Source organism: Symphodus melops (genome assembly GCF_947650265.1).
Source record: "Symphodus melops genome assembly, chromosome: 14".
Lineage (NCBI taxonomy): Eukaryota > Metazoa > Chordata > Actinopteri > Labriformes > Labridae > Symphodus > Symphodus melops.
The window spans coordinates 21,624,218-21,649,829 of record NC_136704.1 but is presented as its reverse complement, the minus strand read 5'-3'; the positions used below and the strand labels follow the sequence as shown (position 1 = coordinate 21,649,829).

Here is a 25,612-nt window from a genome sequence, read left to right as displayed (position 1 = left end):
AGAACAAAACCATGTAATTAGAGGAGGATGAGTCATCGCTCAACACTGTATAATCATGTGGAAATTAGAAGATATTCATAGAGTACATTTCATACAAAAAAGCAATGTGCTTTACAGGAGCAAACACATGATAAAAAAAATAAAAAGAAGAATATAAACGCAACACAAACAAGTAGATACTGTTTGTGTATTAAACAGTTACAACAGTAACCAAACCTGCTGAAGATAAATTAAAGTAAATGACTTAAAAACGTAGAAAGGTCTGGGAGTAGATAAAATAAAGTAAAATAAACAAGATATATGTAATACCACACATTAAGTGTTTGTGTAATTCTTTTTACTGCCAGAAGAGGGAGACACATTTACAGTAATGAAATGCAGGTTTAAGATGACAGTGTGCAAAAAAAACTTCTTTGCAAGAAAGAAAATAGTTTCAAACAAATGGAGGCTTTTAGAAAGTCAGAGGATCAAATGTTAGAATTTGGTGGGGTGCATGATGGGATTTGTAGGATCCAGTTTGTTTCATGATTAACCAACGCATCCTGATCCAACCAATTATAATCCAACCTGGATGGAGCCTGAACACACAACTAAAAACCAAACACCGAGCTTGACCTACAAAAAACATAAAAAATCAGGGGAGCTCCACATTTTCTGCTGCTTTGTTTTCACCTTTCTATAAAATCTTTCACAGGTCAATGAAGGAAAGAAATTACAATAATCTCTGTATGGAAAGAGGGAATATGCTTTAAAGGCACCTGCACATTTATCAAACCCATAGCTTTAGAATAAATAGGGCTCTGAAAATGTTCATACTCTTTATGTTGGTTTGATTTATTTTGCATTGATCTGTAACCATTGGAATTTGCTGCCAAGAAAGCCCAAATATGATGGCTACAAAAAACAATATTGTGAAGAGAAAAGTCACAGAGTACTTTTTGCCTTGCTGCTCTGAGGTTCTGTGTCATCTCTGTAGAGGGATGTGTTGGTTTTTCATTTCACAGGCGGTGGAAGGGGACCCCAGTGAGGACCTAATCACGGATCTGAGAACAAAGACAGCATTCAGGAACGCCTGGTCAAAGAAACAGGCTGTAATGTCATGCCGGCCCAGAACCCAGCCTGGTGTTATGACCTCAAACACAGAGTCAGACGGGCTCCAACAGTTAATAAACACAGACAGAAGTTTGAGTTTCAGCTGCTGCAAGAGGAATGCAATGTGTGGAAAAGGAGGTCAGGATGGAGTTTCACTTTGAAAAACATTTTTGGGGCAGAGAAACTCTACAGGAGACTCAGCGGGAGGTTTTTAATGCAGAGACAAATAAGAGACGGCACATTTAGTCAGACTTCTACCACCACTTCTATGTTGTTCAGCCAAACTTGTGTTGCAGTACAGAGCTATAGGAGTTTTACAGACTTGTAGATTCTCTTTTGTTTTGTTTTTTTCCTGTAAAAGCCAGCTTGATCAGGAGACCTTCTGACTACAATAGGCTTTTGTTGAAGGGAACAATTCGAAGCTAAAAGGCGAGGCATTGTTCACCTGCTCTTGGGGTAAAATATCGGCCCTGTCGAGGTTCTTGGTCCTTTTCGCTGTCCCCCTGTGGTAGTTTGGAGCCCCGCTTCCTGGCAGCCCCCATGTGGAGTTCAGCATGGTGTCAATGTGCTGCAGAATTGAGATTATTGTCCACGATAAATCTTCAGCAATGTGTGAACAAAAGGCAGATGATTTAAATGAAAGTTAAGTAATAAAGTAAGTCACCTTGTGTTCATCAGCAGCATTTCTACTTCTCTCTTTTTGCTGCTGTTGTTTCCTCTCCTCCACCTGCAGGCAAAGCTCTTTGTAATACTGACTTGTTTTTTCCTAAAGAAAACAAAAAGACATCACTCAGGAACATTATGAAGACTGAAAGTATGGTAATGTCTGGTCACTTTGTGCAGTGGAGGTCATATCATGACCTCTGTGTGGATAATGGAAGGCTTTCTGCTCGATGTGTCGGCTTTGTCCTGTTGAGCAGCTGATACAGAAGCTTCGGCCTGGAAGAAAAGGATTCTCATTGGATAGAGTCATGTGGAAAGGCGCCACAGGTCTGATTTGAAACCTGGGATGAACAAAACAAATGCTAGAGCTGTGACAAAGGGACAGCTATTTCATAACACAAGTGCTGCTTATTATGGCTAAATGCGTTTAAAATGGGTCAATGTCGCCATCTATTGGTCATAACTACACTGTTTTTATCTCACAGGATTGGCTGGTCAAAAATGAAACGGAAAAAAGAAAGAAAGAAAAATGTGTTACTCAGAGATCCATAAAGGTAAATAAAATAAATCATCCTCCTGCTCTGGGAAGTTTAATTTATGTTTGTTTATTTTGACTCATCTACACTCCCACCACTCTGTTGCAGTGATGAAAACTCTCACTGTGGCACAATGTGCTTATCCTCTGCTAAATGTTGCCAGGTTTAAAAGAGTTTGATTTCAATTTTTGATGATTGAAAACACGTTCCCAATGTTGGACTTCTATGTTTGTTTTATCGATAGTTTGATTTTTACTGGTCTTATTATCCAAGTTTCAAATCCTGGTTTCATGACAACCCTACTTGTGAACACCTGTTTGCTTTGTTTGAGTGTGGACAGCGCAAAATGTGTTGAAAATGGTTTCATGTCGCCATCTAGTGGTCATAATGAACAAATGCACAGTTTTTTGTCTCACAGGATTGGCGTGTACAGTTACTCCTACGGTCAAAAATCCAATGAAAAAAATAAAAACAAGGAATGTATGATGTGACTCATCTGTTACTCAGTTCCATAAAGGTTAAAAAATAAAACAAATTGTGCCGCTCTGCTAAGCTCAATTTATTTTGATTTTATTTAGTTTATTTTGACTCCCACCACTCTGTTGCAGTGCTGGACATTGTCACTGTTGCGCAGTGATGTGAATGTGAATCCTCTGCTTAAAATGGTCCACAAATTGAGAAATGTCCTAATTTTGGGCCAAAATAATTTGAACAAAACTTAAGATATAGTATTATAAAAGGAATGATTTGACATGTGTATGAGTGCATTTTTACCTGAGGGCAGAGATTCAGAGAATTTGGAGATGCACAGACGCATTAAGGTTTGTGGTTTTTAGGTGAACTCAAACTACTGATGCAAAGTTTGGTGCCATTATGATAAATGTGACTGGCCTGTTTCCTGAAGGAAAGGAAAAATAAACATGGCAGCACTCGGGTACGTGTGTAATGACACTCACAGTGATGGATGCATGAAGGGAAGCTTTTCCTCTGGGGTCAGCGCTCACAGTCCCTGTTAGGGTTAGCAGAGGAGCTGAGGAGAGACAATGAACAAACAGGAAACACTTACTTTCCACTTCAGTGATATTTAGTGTTATTTGACTTTGTGTATCGTTGTTTAGAAAGCTTAAACAAGAGACAGATAATGTCAGTCAACCAGAAGACGAATTGGTAATGAATTATTGTAGCCCATCCATCTACACTGTTTTCACTGTTTTGGGTTGAGGGGGCTGAGGCCGATCCAATCTGTTACCGCCCAAGAGGCAGGATGCACATAATGTACACATTCTGACCACACAGTGGTCCTCAAGTCATTTGAATCTAAGATAGGGGAAATTATTTTTAAATTCCAGACCTCAACAGGAACTAAATCAGGGAATGAAATCAATAAATGTAGTTCCCCGCCCAGACAGTCTCCTCAGCTGAGAGAGAGAGAGAAAAAAGCTTTCTATTAAAGTCAGATTTATCTATTCAGCTCTCACTGTGGTGAAGCTCACTCATCATGAGTTGTACTATCAGGCTGACTCACTCATGCTTCACATGAGTGGAGGTGTGTGTGTACCGAGGGGTTGCATTGTCATGAAAGCCAGCATTACATCATGAATGAGTCTCAGCCTGAAGTTACAACAAAGTAAGCACTGCTGTACTTTAATGTGGATTTAATCTTCTCCCAGCTCAGAAACATCTTTTGATTTTTTTTCCATTCAAACAGTATAGACTTGATTTTTTTTTATTTTTTAGACTCCTTCCATCCTGATCTTCAATATTCAATCATTGTTTGTTTGAAAAAGACTTCTTTACAACTATCTCAGCACCAACTGGATTAATCGAATTCTAAAATCTTTCCATTTCAAATGTTTCTGGAATCATCTTCAGGGCTTTTTGCCTTTACTTGGGAGACAAACAAATACTTTTGGAGACAGACTAGGGATTACATGCACCGAACATCGTCAGGATTGGGAGAGTTGAAGTTGCGACCAGTGCATTGTGGACTGAATACTGATCATCGGGAGCCCTCTCTGCCAACTTAAGCATTTATATGTTTTTACTTTAGAAACAGGTGTTCAGATATCGGGTGATCTTTAAGAGAAACACTTCTGTTAAAGCTGCTAATCGAACCTTGGAGCGAGATCATTTCTGGTTCACAATTATCAAGCACTTCAACTGAAACCAAAAGGGATATGCTCACACTTTTGGCCACATCTGTTCACATGGTTACACTTGATTGTTGTCTTCTGCGGCCTCTCACTGACCGATGTTTCACGTACCTTGTTTTTCTTCGCGTAATATTATCTTTATTGTAAAAAAATCACACAATCACAGTACGATTCAGATGTTTGCAGAACAGGTGCTGGAATGACTTGTCTCACACTGGTTGCTGAGAGAAGCCACCTCGTCTCCATCAAGCAGCTGCCTGCATGCGACCTGCAGGGAGAAAAACAAAGCAATGATGAAGCACAGTTACCTTCTGGAAATTGCTATAATTGAGTGATTAAGACTGGTGACGTCAACTGAAAGCCTGATTTTTATTTTTACTGAATGATCATTCACTTAGCTTTCATTCATACACGCCAGTGTGACGGTGACTCACCAGCGTCCTGGCCTTGGGCTTTGAGCTCAGCATCTGTGTTTGTGCTGCAGCAGTCCCTGGTGAAAGACAGCGTGATGACGGTGAGACAGAAAAGAAAGAGGTTTTTTTTTTTGTGCAGAAAGCGTGAAATCAAGACAAGTGGCTTATCAGAAAGGTGGACCTGCCTGTGTCGCTTCCACGCTGGATGTCCTTCTGTGATGCATCTGTTATTGTGTAAACACTGCCAGAGCCGCAATGATCGTCACTGAAATGATCACACTAATTTGCAGAGCTTGATTAAAAGCAGATCTATAGTTTTTTTTTTTTTTTACAACAGTACAACACTCACTTGCAGGCTTCACTGTCACTCTCACAAACACTTGTGGAAAGTGTGAGAGACACCGTTTGTTTGGAAGGTTTCACCCCCATTGTCAGCACTACCGTCTCCCTGCTGCCCTCCTCGCCTTTCACCTCGATGTCTCCTGCAGAAATCACACAGACTCTAATAACAAGACGTACTTTTGTACGTGTGTTTAATAACAAATGGCCATATTTCTAAGAGGTTTTGAAAGGATATAATAAATGTGCATAGTATGCAGAAGATATAAGCAAATTTCACAAATCAGCGGATCTAGCTGCCGGACAGTGAGGAAAATAGTGGAGGAGACTCCTATTCACTGTTCATGGTTCACCTTCAACAGACAGATGGATTATCAGACAGATCTTCCAGAAAATGTGAACAGAATGCAAAAAACATTGAGGCACCAAATCTGGCCAAACTAAACTCAGTGAGGGTTTGGAAACTGGGGAGACCAGTGCAGAGATGTTTAAAGTGGAAAGATATCCCACTCACTCAGTGTTTTTAAAGGACAAAAGTAGCAGAAAGCGTTGGTAGCATAACATTTAAAATGGGCATAAAACTCTCCAATTACAACAACATTTTGTCAGTTCATAATAAGACAAACATTAGCATACATTTTCAAAATAGATTGTTCCAAGTAAATGAATAATTTTGCCTTAACGACCAAAATAAGCGAAACAACAGGTGTACGTATTTACCTGGATGTGTCGGTTCGAGGTTTGACTTAAAAAAAAAAAAAAAAGAAAAAGAAAAAGAAAAGAAAAGAAAAAGTGAGACAGGAAGTGAAACGAGGCAGAGAGGCGGTGAATTTAGTTTTGTGCTCATTTAAAATGAACGGATTGGAGCTTGTGATGAAGTGAACGTCAACGTTGCAAAAACGTCGTCACGTAACGCTCTACTGTCACTAGGGGGCGCTGCGTAACCACAGCAACCAACCGGCCGCCTGCTGGCTCTAGCTACATGTACGGCAGGAAATGATTTGTTTCGTTCATATTATTTTGAGCCTCTAAGTAAAATTACGTAAAACAACACCTTTATTTGCAGGGATGCTTTATAATTATTAATTATTACCGTTGTTCTAATATAATTGAAAAATGTTGTTATGATTTAATTATTATTGCATTTAAATATGAAGAGCCTTCATGTTATTGTATGCTTGGTCAATATTGTCACATTCGTGCCAATAAAGCTCACTGAATATTATAGTAAGGATAGCATTTAATGACATGCACCTAGTGCTCATTGTGAATTGACTTTCAGGAGGCTGCGTTCAAGTCCATCAAGGAAAAACACAGACTACAACCACTGCTCCCAATACAAAACACATGCACCTTAACCTTTTGTAGTTGCAAGTTGTGGAATTTTATGTTTAGTACGAATTATGTGTACTATTACAACTACAGACTACTTTTCATGGCTGACTGAAGTAATTGGATAGGCCAATAATTATTTTTCCATCTAGACCCTTAAGAGAAGGTCAACTTGGGGTGCATTCCCAGTAAAATAACGTTAAAAATGGTGGGATACACAGTTTAATATGCTGACACACCAACACATAAACATCAAACATGCAGCACAAATAGTGATAATAATAGACTGAATTCTTGGTGTGACTGTCAAGGGACCCAAGGACACTTTACATGGTGGAGTTGAACAGACAAAAAATTACTCACACACAAAAACACAATTCTACAGCACATTCACAGCTAGAGTGGGCCCCTTGTGTGTGTGTGTGTGTGTGTGTGTGTGTGTGTGTGTGTGTGTGTGTGTGTGTGTGTGTGTGTGTGTGTGTGTGTGTGCTTTCTCTTTGGAATTACAGAGAAGCTTGTTGTCTGACAGGGGCAAGAAGAGGGCGTCCCTAATTGGAGAAAGTGTCAGCCGGCTCTAGCAGCTAATTACAACAATGTGAGGAGAGATTTACAGCAAGGAGGGCTCATCGTTTGGGGGGATCCCTCCTTCCAACAAGGGTGCCTAGAAATGTACAGCCTTATGTCACATAAACAAGGACTGACTGTTTGACACAGACTACAAATAGTCAGAAAACATCATACTGGGAGTTAATTCTGCAGGACTGTGCGTCTGTGATTTGACCCAAAGAAGCAGATACAATGTAATTTGACTCATAAATATCTTATGAAGACAGGTTGTTGAGGGGGAGTCCAGAGATAAATGGCATCTCAGATGTCAGCCTTACTATTGATTGCCATTATTTAGAAAGTTCAGCTCCGAAAATTTAGAGCTTGTTCAAATTCACAAATGAATAATGGATTTACAGTTTTGCAAAAGGTTTAAAGAGTGCAGAAAAGGTATGCACTATATATCTCATATATGTATCAGCAGCAGAGTGACGCAGATTTCAAGGTTTTGATGAGCTTTGTTTCCAGTTTTTTGTGTGGATATTCTGACGAGTACATGAATCATTCATTATTTGACCTGTTCTTTACACATACTCATGCCTGCGTAAGTAATGAGTGAATACCAGCATGCTGATATATTCATGTGTGCATTGTGGGTTTTCTGCCCTGCAGCTGTGGAGGTGGCGAAGGAGGAGCATAACCGTGGCAATGTGTGAGTCATGGGTACTCACATCAGTAGGGGGGAGTCCAGACCAGAGTGTGGCCTCAGAAAAGGAAGGAACACCGGCTGGTGAGTGTCTTTCGGCCCATTGGTGTATATCTCCAACATGTCAGACACAACCACGCTTGGTGTTGCATTAGAGGAGAAAATGGCTCAAAATCTGGAGAAGATCTGAAACTATGACTAGGGTTTGGTTTTTTTTTGCACAAGGAGTTATTCAAAGAGTCAGTCCTCCTATCAAGTTTAAGAAGTCTATTTACAAGCTTCCTTGTAAATTGTAAAGTGTTTTTCAGCTGTCGCACATTCACTTTAAAGTCTAAAAAGCAGGAAAATATAAGGTGGTAAGATGTATAAATATATGAACATGGCATATAGAGCTGCAGGATTTCGCACTTCTGCATTGGCTTAATTTTTCACCACCGGAGGTAGCTGTTTGCTTCCACCAAGGGGAGGTTCACTGCTTGCAAGATGCCACTTAATCATACAAATTGGGCAAGCATGTTGAATGATGACCGGACATGTCACATTTTATTAGTGATGATTGTTTTCAGCTTTTTTCCCTACATATACAGTATACTATACATCTACTGGTGTGTATACAAATCTCTTACTAGTTGCCCCCCCACACACACACACACACATACACACACACACACCCCCTCTCTGTGTGAGTCATGAGTCCACCATAACACACGAGATGTCCTGAGCAACCCGCCCCCTCCCACTCCTCCCCCTCCTCATCATCCCTCCATATGAAAGACAGATGAGTCAGTGACGGAGCATGCAGACTTGTGCCAAGTGATCAGCTTTGTCTCATCTCTTGTCCCTCCTCCTCCTCCTCCTCCTCCTCCCCACCGCCACCTCCTTCTCTACCCACATGGCTCTGCCTCAAAGGGCTGTGATTCATGTACCCATCACTGTCTGATGGTTAAAAATAAGTCCTGGCATGCTGCAGGAAGTGTCCTGCTGTCCTGTACAGACAACAAAGAGGCACATACACCACCTGCTGTGATTCTTACGTGCACCACAGGTGATCCTGAGTTTGGATGGAGTGTTGGATGTGCCTTCTGCAGCTGCATCTTGGCTTCAACAGGGACAGAGGGATTTGTTCTGTGTGTAGAACTTTTTCTTTTGTTAAAGTTGAGCTCTCCAAATGAAAAAGGATCTGATTTATTTAGAAACATGGTGAAGCATCACCCCCCAAGTGACCCCTTTCACATTGATGCTGTTGATGCATGGTACAATAAAAATTCCTAATAGCTATTAAGTACTGTTATATGAGAGTTGATGATTGCTGTCTTAATGATATCAAATATAACTTCATTAGTCCCTGTCTCCTCACATCATAGATTTTTCTCTCAAAGTTAGCTGCTTTCTTCCTTGATGTGTCTTTATTTTAGTTCTTCACAGCAGCCTGTATTGATCTTCAATTTATCACAAAGGCTGCTTAAGTGCTCTTGTAAACAGGAATCAATGCTAACATGTTTGCTTTACACAGTGCCCTTTTACCTTTTTCTGCAGCGTCACTGCCGTAGTCACAGAGACAAGAATAATTGTGAAAGATAGAAGTTCTGTGCTTGTAATGATGCTGAATTTATTATTCTGTACATTCAAGAATGATTGGCCTGTAGCTATTTTGGAATTTGCAAATAACAACACTCAGTTTTTCTGCAGAGGTCTGGAGTCAGCATTTGATACTATCTCATATCGCTCGCTTCCGCCACGGCCTCCATTGATCTCTTTCCAAAAAAGCCCTGCAACAAGCCATAAAAGCATTTCAGGACAGTCGCCAAGACACACATACAGGCTCTCCACCTGAATGTGTGCATGAGGAAAAAGCAAACACACCTGAGAAGGGGATTGTTGCTTCACAAATGCATCATGGGATATGGGAGTGTCTACTATCAAATTGTAGCCCCCCCCCCGACCCCCAAAAAAAAGAAAAAAAAGGAGAAGAGATTTATCTTCACTTAAAAATATTCTGCAGGCACTTTTTTTTGTTTGAAATGCAAATTGTATTACATTTTACCTGCAAGAAAACCTCTTCAGACACGCTTGGTTTTCATATAAATATTTATTGCAGAGGAGGTATCTTTTATTTACATGCTATCACAATATAACACAATATAAATCTACCAAATATTCCCATATATTGATGCTATAAGCTTGTCATAGAGCAATAGTTATAACAAGCACATAATACAGTGGGTTAGGGACAGTATCACTCACTATACAACTTGTAACAGTCCATAAAAGATCAATTTTTTTGTCTTTTTTGTTCTATCAAGGGCAGTGAAACATCGGTCCTAGTATTTTTTTTTTCTTGAATTCATGCAGAAGCCACAAGATTAACAACGTAACAGCATTGAATAGTAGTAGTAGCAATAGTAGTAGTTGTATTTGCCATCAGGTTTGGTTTGGTCACAATAAGAGAGGGGAAGTGAGGTTTGAAATGAAAGCAGCTAACAAACAGATGCAACGATTGTTCGACAGAGAGCTACACGACACAGTATCATCTATGTCAACATAGTACAAGGACAACGGTCTCAATTCGAGGTTCAAACTTTCACGGATTCATCCATGATACAGCAGAAATACATTGAGAATCTCCAGAGAAACAGACAGTAAGACACTGGTTATGTCTACACAATTTAATACACGGACGGCTTCGGACAGACTGAACTGAGAAATGCTACAGCAAACACGCTGAAACTGTGAACGAAACAGATAAATTGACTGAAAATGTAATGTACGCCAAAGCTGGGAGATTGCATTGTTATTTCCTTGACTGTCAATCTCATCGGCTAAGTGTGTACAGTAAAAGTTCGAGACATTAAAAAATAAAGACTTGAGTTTGACATCAGAAGCTTGTGCATGTCATGATCATGATATGTTTCTTGTTCTGGTTATTTTCTGAAGAAATGTTTTGAAATGTGTAAATGTAAAGCTGTGGTAAAGACTGAAAACATAAAATCAAGCTGCTCTTCTGTTTTAAAATTGAACATTTTTAGAAATATACATGTTATTTATCACAGAGGGCAGTGAATCCAAGGCGGCAGTGATTCAGAAGACTAATGTCACTTTTACAAAATGTGGGGATTTGAAATGTTGTTGTCATACTGTACCAGGGTTCACCCCATGTTGTGATATGATCACGCACACAGTACCACAATATAGATAACTGATGACGTCTAACATCTGGTTCATAAATATCAAATAGATCCATCAAAGCATTACAATCAATCCATGCACGCTGACAGTCTTCTCTCAGGCACCATTCCTGAAGGAGCTCATAAAGCGGAGGTACTGACAAATCTCATCCCGTGAGGCAAAACACTCCACTTATGAAATATTTCATGTGAGGCACCCACAGGTCAACGGCTGACATAATTCCTCAGAAGGTATAAGACGTAGCATCAGAATCCTGTTAATAGAGCTTAGCTGTAGAGTCTTGTTGCATGTCTAACACAATTAGCTACACATCAGATTATTGTGACTTCTGCCAAAGAAATTTTGCAACTATTTTCAAACTTTGGAAAATTCTCACTCACAAAAAAGATTTTTTTTTTAACCACAATTGGTAATAAATCCTGCTGAGTTTGGATATTGAAGAATTTGACAGCAATTATAGATAATAACAATCAGTGACAACATTCAGTAATACCGTGTTATTCTCATAATATACTGTAATCTGCTGGAGATGCTATATTGATAAATAGTTTTCCTCACAACTGTGATAATGCCAGGTCTTCAACGGTTAAATATAAGTGGGAGAGTTCTTTTTTTTTTTTTTTTTGCTGTAATCCCAGGATGGATAGTGCATGATGAATATTTCGACATTTTGATACAAAACACTGAACAAATAAAACCTTTAAAAGGTTCAGTCTAATTATTAACTGACAGCCACATCGCAGAGCCTATAGTTCTCTAATGATCAGCTGGATCAATCAACAGGGCATAAGTTGATTTAAGTTTTTTAACTTAAAGAAACATGCATGACACAATTTGAAGTTTTTCTACACAGACAAGAAAACAAAGATTACAGTCCTTCAAAACTTACAAAAATGAAAATAAAGACTGAGCACTATACTGACATCACATAATGGCAGTATAATTAAAGTTTTATTTAAAGAAATAGACTGGTTGTTAATTAAAAAAAAAAAAAAAGACCCAACAACTTTTTTTTCCCCTTAGATTTGCAAAAAAGAGTCAGGACCTGTCTCAGAGTTAGCCATTGACTGTACAGGAGTGGAAGTAGTGAACCCAACGCAGAAAGCCTTAAACCTGCATTCCTACTGACCAGCAGGGGGCGACTCCATGGGTTAGAAAAATAACTCCTTTCATGCAGGAACAGATTAGAAATTGAGCGTTTCCTTTGAGTGTGAGGTCATTTGTTACCTTAAAATCCTCTTCAATATGACATTTGTGTATTATAATGTAACTTAGTGTGGTTTTCTTGAGGGCGTGGCTTCATGTGACATTTGTGTATACTGATGTAATTTGTGTATAATTAAGTAATTTAGTGTAGTTTTCTTTAGCACGTGGCTTCATGTAGCTGACACAGATGCCTTTCAGACATAGCTATGTGTATCTCCTTCTCTGTCCAAATGTGGTAACCTTTCAATCCAAAATACCAAAATGGTGGTGGCCATAATGGAATTAAAGGCTTAAAAATGATGATTCATTGATAAATTGGTGCCTTCCCAGTGGCCAAAATTTCAGACCAAGTAATTAAAGATCAGCATAACTTTTTATCCAGTTAAAGTCCCTATAAAAAGAAAAATACAGTTTCTCGGCTTTAATCCAGCTTTCTGTATTTAATGTTCATTTATCTGCCAAATATAAATAAAATATTATCTGACCTTTTTTGCCAAATAACAGTTGGGGTTTTTTTTTGCTTCTTTTCAAGCATTTGAAATGTCTGAACAACGCAGCAGTAATTACTCTCAAATGTACATTACAATGGGATTTTAATTTCCAGAAGGGACAACAATACCTTCATTAAATAAAGCTTTTTTTGTTGAGGTAATTTACTGGAATGATCAACAAAGTAGAGCTTGTAAGGTTAAGAAACAAACGAAAGTTAAATTGTCGACCTGCTGACCTTCTTACTTATGTTTGAGAAATGTTATACATGAAGCCACTGCCAATGTTTTCTATTATTTACGAGATCAATTCTTTAGGTACTTTTTGACATTTTTAATTGAAATTAATCATTTTGTGTACACAGACACACGGAAACACACATTTTGGTGCAAGTCAACACATAGACCCATGCTGGATAGATAAATAAAGCTGGTGCAAATTATTTCCTTACTTTTTACATCGTACACGTGAGAGGATTTGAAACACATTCATGTTAAAGCTGCTCCTATATAACGCTTACAACCCTTACTAAGCATGTGGAAATATGAAAGCAGGAACATTAGTGCCTCTGAACTTAAAAAAAAAAAAAAGAAAAACATTAATTTCTTGTAAAACATTAACTGCTTTAGTTTAAAAAATGTTCAGGTCCAGCTTCTCTCAATACCTGGCTGTGCATGCTGTTTATATAATTCACCATCACAAAATGCTGAAGAAGAAACCACTAGCTTCACTTCAGACTGGTACAAGACAATGCTAGTTAGTTAGGCACATACAGTTTTTCTCTGCAGACTTGGAAGCATTTTAATCTGCCGAGAACTACAATTAAATAGATCTAACCAAAAAAATAAAACTAAAACATGTCATGTTTGGTCGGTGTTTGATATCCTGTTCAGGTATCATCCTATGATTAAATAAAGAATACGTAAAATGAACAAAAAGAAAAGAGTTTGTCCTCGTAATTGATGGATTTGGCTAAAGTGCAATAGACTTAGTTCCTCACTGTGTTCTTTCTTCAATGCCAAGAGTTGGATACAAATGAATAAATTAACTTCAAACCAACAGCTTTCTTGCAAATATTCACTTATTCTTTGGCTTTCACTTTTGCTGTTTTGCACATAAATCATCCTATTTTATCCAAACACTTTCTATTGCCATGTCATATCCAAGTCCATTAAGTGATTATGTGTATGCACACACATTAAACAATGTACAAACTAAATAAAGAACATGTTAACTGCAAATTTTCAAAATTGCTCATGAGGTGAAAAGACTGAATCAAAAGTTGCATAATTTGTCTAAGATTTAACTTCAGGATTTTCCTGCAATAAACTGGAATGCTCATATTGACATATTTTGTGTTTGTGTACATTTTAAATATTTTCAAAATAGTTAAAACATGAACAAATATCTCGGAAAGAAGGCAACTTGTGGAACTTGATCAACTTTTCTTCCGAGTCACCGCACTAATAGTGAGAGATTATATTTAACAATTTCAAACTGAAAAAAGTATACATCTATAAGTATAATCTCAGTAGTCCGTTTAGGTTTAGTGTCATGCCTTCTTGCCCGATGTGCTGTCGTCAAAGTCCCAGGGACAAACATCTGCCTTTTTAGGAGCACTTACAACCCCACCTTTAGGATTTGGACTGCTCTGTTTCACAACAGAAGCACTTTTGTCTGTACCTTTTTTATCTGACGTATCCTCAAAATCCCAAGGACAGACTTCCGCCGGCTTTGCTTTGGCTGCTCCGACATTCGCACTTCTCCTTTTTTCTACCAACTGCACCTCCTCTTGACTCTCTACATCCCACGGGCATATCTCAACCATTTTTGGTTGGCTCATGTGTTTCTCTGAAGATTTACTTTTGTCCTTAGCTTTTGTTCTACTTTTTTCATCATCAGCGTCTTTTGATTTCTCTTTCTCAACTGTTTTTGTGGAAGTTGAACCCTTCATTTTCGAAGTGGATTCCTTGGTTTTGGGCGCCCGAGATGGACTGGGTGTCCTCTGTCCAGAATTTGGAGAAACTGTAGTACTGTCATAGTCCCAGGGACATACTTCAGCTTTTGCAGGTGGGGGCTGGAGAGAGACTCCTGATTTGGATGATTCTGAAAGGATACTTCTCCCTTTTCCATCAGGAGACGTATCTTGTCTTTGTTTCATCAAATCTGGCGAACGAGCTAACTCTGTTGTCTTTTGCGGTTCTTCAAAGTCCCATGGACAAACTTCTGCCTGATATGTTTTAGAGCTCTCTGTTGAAGAATGAGGCTGCTGGGTCTTAGCTGATTTGCTAGCTTGACTTGTTGGTTGTAGCTTCGAGCCTACTTCTCGACCCCCTTGAATTTCATTCCCATCTTCCCAAGGACATACATCCACTCGTACTGCTGTTGTTTTCTGAATATCTTTTGATGGTTTTCCACTTGTTGGAGATTGATCTGAAGATTTCTGCTTCTGCTGCTGAGACTTGCCTCCCTTGGTGCTACCTCCATGAACTGTTGTTGTTTCTTTTGGTGCAATGGAAACATGCTTTTGAACCTTGTTTTCAGATGGAGTTGGAAGATCCTCCACTTCCCAAGGACACACTTCTGAGAGATCATAAAGATCTTTTCCCTTGGCAGGATCGGAACAGATGGTAGGCTGGCTGCCACTCACTGGCTGCTTCATGATCCTGCCTTTTGTCACAGTCTGTTTGTACTCGACCGACTGGCTGATAATCATCTTGGATTGGCATTCATTTTCTGGCTCTTCATTGACCCTTGCATCTTTGATCTTTGGCTGACTCTTCCTATTGCTGTCCTCTGGGCTCTGGCTCTTTCCGGTCAAACCCAAAGTCTTCTCTTTGGCACTGGCTATGACACTGAGAGACTTCTGCAGCATTGAGGCTTTGGAAGGAATTGGTTTCTTGTCTGCAGTGAGATTATGGGCACTTGCTGACTTGCAGACCAAAGGAACTGATTCCGTAGACTCACTGGGGGCATTTAAATTTTCATCTGACTTCTTCTTGACCAACTTCTTGCCCATCAGTGTATCTAGAAGAGAACCTTCAGCTGTGGTCACTTCCATCTTGTCAGTTGCTGAACTGTTGGAGTCTTCACTCTGGTCCCGAACATGGTCGTAGCTACTGTGGGATTTCTTCAGGGAAAAAACCTTGTTTTTTAGCGTCTCCTCCTTTGGTGGCTTTCCTGGGTTATTCTGATCAAAGGGGTTCTTCTTCAACATGCAGATGCTGTTACGGTTACTACCATGTTCCCCAACCTCCTTGTCTTCGCGGCTGCATTGTCGGTGCACCGATTCTGGGATCTCAGTGATACGCCTCATCAGCGACCGACCCAAACCTTTCTTGGAGCTCCGCTTCTTCTGAAGATGAGGATTGTTTGCCAGCATTTTCTTCCTCTTGTAAATCTCCAATTGGGAGTAGAGTTTCTTCAGCTCCTCCTAGAGATTCATAATAGAACAAATGTAAATGTTTAGTGGCCTGTTTAGAGAAAGTAACATTTTCATAGCTAAAAAGGAGCATTTGTTGTCAAATCAATGTCACAAAAAAAGCAGACGATCTACTGCACAGAGAACATGCAGTACAAATTCAAGACTCGATTACAAACGGTTTTTAAATGATGCACTATGGATTATCACATGCTGAAATAAAGCAAAAACAGGACAGCCTTTGACAGCATCAAATAAGGTGTGTTTAAATGTTAGGTCTGAAACAGCCTCAAAGCTCAGGTCTTGTATCTGTTGTATTTCTGTCTCTATGCCCGTCCCATACAATAAATGTGCTCCAATTGTGAATAGGTTTGACATTTTTTTCTGAGACTTCTTCAGCTCTAACAGACAAACAGAAATCTCTGCTCACGTTGGTACGTTTTTCCCAAACACTGTTGCAAGGCCTTACGCCACAGCCATTAATAGAACTGAGATGGCCCATTTCCTCTGGTGTCTGCAATACAAAACTGCCATGGCTCAGTATTTTTTTTCAAGATTTAAAAAGATTTAACCAGTTTATATAATAGAAAATCAAAGTTGGAAAGAAACACCACTTACCCGAATGTCCTCAGGATCCAGACTGTGTTCACTCCACGCTGACGTGATGCTGCTATTCAGATACGACCCAGAACGACCCATGTCCAGCTCGTCCTCATAGGCCTCAGAGGCGATATCATCTCTCATGTGGGTCCCAGCAAACAAGAACTGGATGAGTGGAATTGAAGATATATATTTTTTTTTTTACCATTTTGCAGGAAAAACTAATCTCTTGTGTAATAATTGTTAAAATTGTAAAATGTTACTGTACAAGAAAGTGCTGCTTTTAATGCCAATATCACATAAGTGCAAAGTGAAATGCAGAATTTGTATTTGAATTTAACACAATTTATTTTGATCCAGTGGTTTCCAAACTTCAATTTCTGTAGGCAGAACTTTAATTTTAATGCAGGAAAGATTAAGCCATACATTTTTCATTTTTTTTCATTTCTTTCTTTTTATGTAAGTAGTGCATCATTCAAAGGTTTACCTTAGGGATAAGAAGTAGACCCAGTGTTACTGTTACTGTTAGGTGGGTGTGGGTGAAGAACAGTAGTAGCATCCAGTCTGGGTGGAGCTCTGGAGCAAGAGTAAACCTGTCCAGTTGTAGAGAAAACAAAGCATATTGAAAACAGTCAGTGATAATCAGGAAAGAGAGAGAAAATAAAGTATTACATCAAAAGCAGCCGACACCCTAACCCCATACATCCAGTGATAGCTAATATTTATAGGATAGTTTACTGGTAGTAGTAGTAGAAGTGTTGGTTATAGAACAGTATATATACCAAGAAACCTTTCATTTAAGCTGCTACACGTCACCATATCCAATGTATTTCTTTGCAATTTCGACAGGACAAGAGTTTTTAAACCTCCCAAACATTGCTTTGACAGCTGATTCAAAATTCCAAATGCACAGACGGTAAATGCAGTGGACTCTGATTGAATTATGATGTGATATTCTTACACATTGCTCCCTCTGCAGTGAACCTCTTAGCTTCATATGGAGCCAATAGAGACACAGACCAGCAGACTGAATGTTTTTCCAGCCAAAGTAGATTTATACACTGTAAGTCTCGGCGTCAATTCCACTGGCCAATAATGTTCCATCCGGGTGATCCTTCTACCGGCAAGGACACAATATTTGTCTAATTCTTTCCTTTGGATGCACATTGAAATGGTTTGACCTTGATCTGGTCACAATATTCAGCCTATTTATACATCAAACGATAATACAGGAGGCTGGCTGTGGCGCAGCAGTTGGTGGAACAGGAGATAATTACTGGCAGAAACAATAGTAGGGAGAGGAGCTTCCTTTTCGATATAAAGAACAAACAGGCTTTGAACACAGTGAGACCTCATGTGCACTGAGGATATGGAGGTATGTCCTGTCAGATGCTAATTCAACCACAAGAGAGGCTCGATCCAAGCGTATGTCATCCAGCAGGCTCATTATGTTGTTGAAGTCGGTAAATGGCTAATTACCGAACAGTTACTGCGGTAATAGCTTCAAGGCATGAATGGAGGTGAAGGTCCAGCACATGAAACGTACCAGAGCTTTGAATCCTTTCCTTCGTGTGTGTGTGTGCAGATGAGGATTTAATAACCTTGGCATATTCTCTCCTGTCACTGAACCACCCATGCTGTGATCTCCAGCTATTTTCTTTCAGCTTCCCTTTCACACCTGGACTTGGCTTAAAGCTGATGACAATCACAGTGAATGAGCTGAGCTTTAACTGGTCACTGTGGGATCAAACAGCAGCTTTTGTGAGAAACACAAAAGGACATGGTATGCCGCTAACAAGCACCAGTGTACAGTGTGGTCTCTGGAGGCATGCAGTCAGAATAACTAGCCACACCAGGAAACTTTCTAATGTATTGGGGGGGGATCTTGTCTGGCAGTTTTCTGCAGAGAACATCCTAATGAGGCTGAAGAGGCAGATTAGAGGCAAAGTAATCACAAATCCAGATGTTCAAATACAATCAGAAATGCAAACCCCCCCTCCCCCCCACCAAAGGAGCTATAAGGTTAAACGTCTATGCCGCACATTTTTCGTTAATGAATGTTAATTAACAACTGGAATATGGCTGCCAATAATTTAGCTATTTATGATCTCCTTAGAAAAAAACATTCTGACATGATTCATTATTTAATAATGTGATGGGGCTGAGCTCTCAATTAGGAGGACTCCAGCTAGGAATGGTTGTGGCGGCGTCAGCTGAAACGTCTCATTTATAAATGCATGGAGCAGCGTTTTGACATGGAGACTTGAGGGAGAGGGACCATCTCACTACAATAAAAAAAACTACTCCCAGATGAATGGAGCCGCTCACGGCCGCCTATATTTGATGGAAATGAGCAACTCTACTGGAGGACGTAAACGTTAAAATGACAGCATAGATCAGTTCAAAGACTTGGAGTAAATGTCAAGAATGTCATTGACAGTAATGTTTGTTGAAGAGAGATGTTGTAGTATTTAATAATTCCCATTTATCCTCCTTCGAGCCTTAGATGAATGGGTGTTTCTGTAGCAGGTCTATTAGATATGAAAGACAATTGATATTTATTGAAAATCTTCCTGTGGCAGCCACTTAATCTGAATTGCACAAATATATGCCATATAGTATGGGATTCACTTTTTGCTTCCTGCAGCTCTGAAAATGACTAAATGTTGCTTGTTTCAGGATAAGCCAAAGAAACTCGGACACCTTTTTGGAATACAAAGCTGTTCTTATTTTCACCGAACACAGCAATATAATCATGAACAAAAAAAAAAACACCATTAGGAGAAGTTGCTACCTGATGACGTAGAATATCGCTGACAGGACAAGTTCATTGTGGACAGCAATGGCCATGTAGCGAGGCTCGTGAAATGCAGATGGCACCGTCCTCACAGCGTAACACAGGTACACCGCCCACAGCAGGAACAGGAACTCAGCTGTGAGGCAAGAATGAGAGGGAAGTGTTGGACACAGTGAAAATACAGTAAAGACCAAGAAATACCTGTATGCAGTGCATTGGCTTTACAGGCTTCAAAAAGGGGACACGAACCCACCGAAACGCTACTGTACAGTTCAGTTTCCTTGACTAACAGCGGTATAAAGATAAATACCCAGTTCAATAGAAGCTATAAGAACCAATAGTAACAGCCGTGGTTGTTCCCTCTTGACAAATGATTCCCTGTGCACCTCCATGGCAACCCCATGTAACGTCTCCTAGGACCTCGGCAGCCACCTGCAGAGCTGCTTTCCCCCCATTTTGTCTTTGACATTTGCTTTGTTGTCTGCTTGAACTGTTAATCTGTCCTGTTTGACTGACCATGATTTCCCTTAACCTGAACCTCACTTAGCATGGACCCTAATATCTGTAACTTGTTGAGGTTGTATGAGGGCTGGTGGTTCGATCCCCAGCTACTGCAGACATGTCGAAGTGACACTGAAGGCACTGTGTGAATGTATGTTGTTTCGAATGGACATCTCACATTGCAGCCTATTCCCTCAGTGTGTGAATGTGACATGTAAAAGCGGCGTTGAGTAGTCAAGAAGACGAGAAAGGCGCTGTACAAAGTCCATGATTGCAATATTTCAGATCAAATAAATCTGTAGCTGTGCATACTCTAATGTTGCAATAAATCCTCATTGGTTTGAGTCTAATTTTCTTTATGGTGGTTTGCATCTTTTAAAACATAACAGACATAACCCCCTGACTGTGAGTGTATGCAGGTGCAGATTTTTATTCAGCGATTCATTGCATCTTGGTGTTTGTGTGTAATTTATGACATCAGAGCTGAACTGCACCTCCCCCTAACCGGCCTATTTTCACTTCCTATAATAAACAGAGAGAAAGTGTGCTTTCAGTATACAGTAGCACAGCATGCAGGCTCTGCTGGGGGTCCATCTGTTTTCCCAGAAGTCAAAAAGGACCACATTTTTTCTTTTGCAGAGGCTGAGTCAGCAGACGTTAAAAACAGCATGCAGATTTCCTCAACTCGAGATATCGCTCCCCACTGGGCAACTTTGATACCTCATCTGTTTTTATCTGCGACTGGTTGCCCCCTCCTTTGAACAAAACACAGGCAAACATCCAAGAGTGAAGCACCAGTGGAGAGGATTGATGTCTACTTCTGGCACTCTAAGATCTTAGCCAAATGTCGATGGATGCAAACTGTGGAACTCATCCGTCACCTCTTCCCTTACGTGCCTAACAAATTATTTCTTGAACACGCACCAAATAAACTTGATGTTGCTGTTGTTCGACCACACAGAGCTCCGTGTACTTGTAATGTGTAATTTATTCACAACACCCTTACCAACAGCCATCATGTAGTCCCAGCGATCCAGCAGGCACATGCTGAACTGCAGCCCGTTGGGCGTGTAGCCCACATCAATGAGAGCCAACTTTCTGTCCGGGTTCTGACAGACGGCAGATGTCCAGGCCACCAGGAACCAGCAGACGATGAGCAGAATGATGCCCAGCAGACGCAGCACTCTCCAGCTGGTCAAATAAGGGATCCTCTGGGCTGTACGGGACAGGAACACTTTCAGCACTCTGTGGTGGAAGAAGAGAAGATCAGTTTATACGAAGAAATACATACATAGTTTTAGATTGTGCTAGAAGTATTTGAAACAGTGAACAGTGGTGCTGTGGTGATGATTCTTTGAAGGTAACCAGCAATTACAGCAACTTTTGTGACTAAGTGGGCAACAGCTGAGGCACTGGTGGCCTAGTGGTTAGCATGAATGCCCCATGTACAGCGGCTGTAGTCCTCAAGGCAGTTGTCCTGGGTTCAACCTACGTCTCTTATTTAATAAAAAAAAAACAAGTTGGTTTCAGCAGCACGCATTATGCTGGTGGGGTATTTCTCTTGAGTAAAAGGGAAATGTTAACGTTGGCGTTTTTTCTTCTTCTATCCCTTCATTTTTGATTTAATGCACCGAGACAGAACGCTGTGAAATGCTTTATTAGTCAATGCAGTTATTGCTTGCGTTTGTACATGACGATTAATACGTTTTAATCAACAGAAACAGACCAACACTGTGAAACAGATTCTGAAATATGCTCAAACACATGACCAGCCATTGGTCTATTCTTAGGCTCTGCCCTTCACACACATTGATGAAGTGTCCAGTGCGCTTGTCACTAATGAGCCCCCCATCAAAAATTGATCTGTGCAATATGTTAACTTGCACCTCTGAGGGTTTACTGGCCTCAGCCACATCCTCTTAATCAGCATCTTCATTGCGCCTTTTTTGACAGATTCAGCTGACAAAAAGCCCCACAGATGACCAACTTTAAATACCCTTCTTTAAATACAGTCCACCCTCTGTCTCATTATCGACTCCTCAGTGCTGCTTGACCCCCCCCCCCAGTTTTTCTCTCTCTCTCTTAATATCCTACAATAGTCCGTCCCCTTTCTCAGATCTCTGACACATTTGTCTCTGTTTGTCTCTCACCAACCATTGTTCAATTCTAGGTTATATCCTGAGATCATTTGGGGCCAAAGCACCACTGTGTTTTCTTAATTACTTTTACTATCCGCCTAATGAGGCAGTGAATCTACCCTGAAACATGTAGCACAGCGTAGTGATGAATTATCCAAGAAACTTGCGCCTCGACATGTCATAAGACTCATACTGTCAAAGGAGTTAGGATGTAACACCAGTGTAATTGCAGTTAAAGAGGTCAATGTGGTCCTCAAGGCATGTCCTGTGATGGATAGTGATGCTGGACAAATGGTTTTGTGTAGATGTGTGTAATGTTTGAGTGGTACCTGTACAACTTCAGAGTTAAAGTCCCGTAGACGGTGGCAAAACCCAGCAGTCGAACCCATCGCAGCAGGATGCAGCGGAAAACACTCGGCTGGAAATAGAGAATCCCGACCTGCAAGAGGACAGACGCAGTTTTGAAACACTTTGCTTTCGTAAACAAAGTAAGGAATAAGAAATAGTGCCATCCGGCTGACACTACTTCTCTCCTGGAAATCTGATCATGTTAAAAAGATTGATTTGTAGTTCTTTCTAAAACCTCCTCAAATGCAGTTTTTTTTCCCATCTCTTGTTCCTCGAGAATGATTCTGCTTTGTCATTAAACGATCAACATGACAGAACACACAGCGCAGTGTCATTTTTTAAAACCAACCTTGGAGCTTGCTTTTAAAAAACGAATCCATCTGAGCTTGCTAACATCATGCAAAACTTGCCCGTGAGACAAGAAGCCAGGCATCCCTCCATGCTTGCAACAAAGACCTCGAAACACGTCGAAATGCTTCCCAACCAGGAGGTTTTCTAACGAGAAACAGCACTAAAACAAACCCACACAAAAAATGGAAGAAACAAACATCTGAGGAAACATAATTATCTGCTGGTTGCAGATGTGCAGCGATTTCCCCTGTGGGATTGTTAATGTTAATCGGATTAGCTGAGGCATTATTGCGTTCCCCCGGGCTGCAGAGAAGACGCAGGCATGTGGATATTTTTTGCTCGCTAGGTCTGAAGTCAGTCAGGGGACACGGAGGACCCCACGGGAGAAAGGGTGGCCCACATACTCTGCTTCGAGAAGCTGGCCGAGCAAACACAAAACTTCTGACTCAAACAAAGCTCACTCCAGTTGACTCAGCTCTGCAAAGAAAAAAAAATGTCGCAGAGCAAACAATGAATAGATGAGCTGTTAATCTTTAATTGATACAGGGTGTTTTAATGCTGCATTCAACTTCAGGGAGGATTAAAACAACTTTGAAGCAACATTTTATGGTGTATAAAATTCAGCAGAGGGCTGAAAGATAATATCTAAATTAGGACGCTTGACTGCTACTTAGTGCATCCTCCCGTATTTTTTTTAATAGAGGGGAGCCGATAAAGAGATATGAGGCCGGGCAGGCGCCGAGCAACTTGCTGACGCACATTTAGGCCCCGCAGGGAGCGAGGAGGGCAGAGGAGGATGAGTAAAACTGCACCAGGGGAACGACACATCTCACGACTCGTTTTTAGGATGAACTACAAAAGAGCAGCTGGATCTCCGTCACGTGGCGGCTCGAGGCAGGTTTCAGGAGGTGTTTTCGTCAGAACCGCTCCCTCGAGGGGAACAGCTCCAACTGCTTCTAATGAGTTGTTGTAAAAAAAAAAAGAAGTTTTTAACACATTTAGCAGTTTAGGATTATCTTTAAATGGTGAGATCTCACCGCTTTGTTCATTTTACTGGCCAAAACAACAATGGAGAAGTTTTCAAAATGAGTTGTTCAAGGGTTTTAATGTCACAACAATGAACCAGACCGACAGTAGTTTGTTATTTCAAACACTGTGATTCATCCCCGCTACAGTTTGAAGATTATTGAGTATTTGTCAGATTTTCTCTTTTGCAGGCAGCATTGCTCCTTGCTCGAAATCTCTTATATTTTTTTCTGTTCAAAAAAGTAAAAAAAAGTAATATTAGGAGCCACATAGAAATGTTGAAGGCTGTGAACTGTCTGGTTAAAGACTTATTTTCTAAACGTTGATCTCTCTGAGCACGAGTTACATTTAGCCATCACATGCCAACACTGGGATCTAAATATCATATTTCAACTTTCAAAATTAAAGCTACAGGAGGCTGACAAAGCTTGCGGGGAATTCTCTGTAGATTTCAGTTTGATGCATGGTTAATAATTCCTGAAAGTGAAAGATATAATATTCAGATTTACATGACAACTTGACACTTTCCAGCCCAGCGATGCTGAAATTAGACACGAGGGACCAGAAACAGATGAGAAACCTCAAAACATGGCACAATGTCACTTTCTCTAAACCGTAAAGCAGCTTGTTTGGAGAGAAACCTTCTCCGAAAACCTTTGTGCTTGGATCTAGTTCAATATTTGGACTGTGTAAAACACACTTCATCATGTTTTTCTAACACTAATATGTGTCTATAGCCCCCAATGATGAGAAAAGTCCATGCTCTCCATCTTCTGTCTCTTCTATTTTGCAGAAAATGTGAGCTCAAACATGCTGTTTAGACTATTTCGTTTCATGACATCACAAAGTGCAGTAACCCCTCTGCTAGGCTACATGTTTGCTCTGCCCTCTTGAGTTTGCCTTATCACTGTAAACAATAGGGCTTGGAGCAAGAAAGCTTAAGACAACAAAGGCCTTCCTGAAGAGCGTGCTCAGGCACAGCTCATTTACATTTAAAGGTACAGACACGGAAACAGCCTGTTTTGAGTAGGATTGAAATAGAGGAGTTTATAGACCTGATAAAATACATGATCAGAGTGGATTCTTAACAAGAAACGTCACATACATGTTTTGGTGAGCTCTAAGACTTATCGAAATGTATTGAAAAGGAGGATAATATGTGACCTTTAATTAAAAATCTGCAGTGTTTGGCCTTGTTGGAAATGTGATATTCACTTTGTTTGAGGGCAGATTTGACCGCTCACTTACATTTCTGACAATCTTAAATTTTGGAGCAATTACCTGAATTTTATGAGGCTTAAAACCTTGCCCTTCTAATTATTGCAAAACAAAATGTTCAATCCACTCTCCCTGGACTCTCAAGCTCTTCTAAATTAATCTGATACACAAAGGTAAATCCCCATCCTCCAGTTTTAATCAATACCGATATTTAAGGCAAAAACAAGCTCAGTCATTGTCCTCAAACGTTGCTTTGACCCTGTGACCAGGCAAAAGTGAGCAGGGATTTATTACACTAGCCATGCATTTTCTATCAGTTGGGTTTCTGGGAAGTGACCGGCCCTCGACCTCAGACAGGTGTCTCTTAACGTCAGCATACCCCCCCCCATCCTTATTTCAAAACCTTCCATTAATAATCAATGCTAAGTGCTGGGAATCTTAGATTCAGCGCTGTGGGAAAGGAGAAGGATCGGGTGTTATCTGCAAGTGAAGGGATTGAGAGGATCAGGGTGCTGTGTATCTATCTAATGGACATCAATATCAAGGAAACA

At 40.3% G+C, this 25,612-nt stretch overlaps 2 protein-coding genes across 5 annotated transcripts in view; both read right to left on the bottom strand.

The window, feature by feature from the left end:
* Positions 1–813: 813 nt before the first annotated feature.
* Positions 814–5,404, bottom strand: LOC306834954 (uncharacterized protein). 3 transcript variants are annotated; one of them, XM_079361290.1, is made up of 9 exons: positions 5,207–5,404; positions 5,043–5,098; positions 4,879–4,934; positions 4,658–4,712; positions 3,248–3,321; positions 1,954–2,031; positions 1,757–1,858; positions 1,538–1,660; positions 814–1,043 (listed from the first exon to the last, which is right to left on the bottom strand). In XM_079361290.1, exons 1-9 carry the CDS (start codon positions 5,284–5,286, stop codon positions 1,032–1,034), a joined length of 636 nt encoding a protein of 211 aa, XP_079217416.1. In that variant the 5' UTR covers positions 5,287–5,404; the 3' UTR covers positions 814–1,031. The 3 variants fall into 3 exon arrangements, with proteins under 3 accessions (XP_079217416.1, XP_079217415.1, XP_079217417.1); XM_079361289.1 differs by having other exon boundaries at positions 5,043–5,122; positions 5,207–5,398; XM_079361291.1 differs by having other exon boundaries at positions 5,043–5,136; positions 5,207–5,306.
* A 7,575-nt stretch (positions 5,405–12,979) lies between these two features.
* gpr158a (G protein-coupled receptor 158a) overlaps positions 12,980–25,612 on the bottom strand; it is a 58,126-nt gene continuing 45,493 nt past the window's right edge. Inside the window, exons 6-12 of one of the 2 annotated variants that reach the window (XM_079361423.1) lie at positions 22,448–22,557; positions 20,987–21,225; positions 19,477–19,615; positions 17,170–17,275; positions 16,701–16,847; positions 16,513–16,596; positions 12,980–16,094 (exon numbers count right to left, since the gene is read on the bottom strand). In XM_079361423.1, the coding sequence (XP_079217549.1) occupies positions 14,214–16,094; positions 16,513–16,596; positions 16,701–16,847; positions 17,170–17,275; positions 19,477–19,615; positions 20,987–21,225; positions 22,448–22,557 (2,706 nt within the window). In that variant the 3' untranslated portion in view covers positions 12,980–14,213. The remainder of the gene's footprint in view (positions 16,095–16,512; positions 16,597–16,700; positions 16,848–17,169; positions 17,276–19,476; positions 19,616–20,986; positions 21,226–22,447; positions 22,558–25,612) is intronic. The other variant, XM_079361424.1, reaches the window with a different exon arrangement.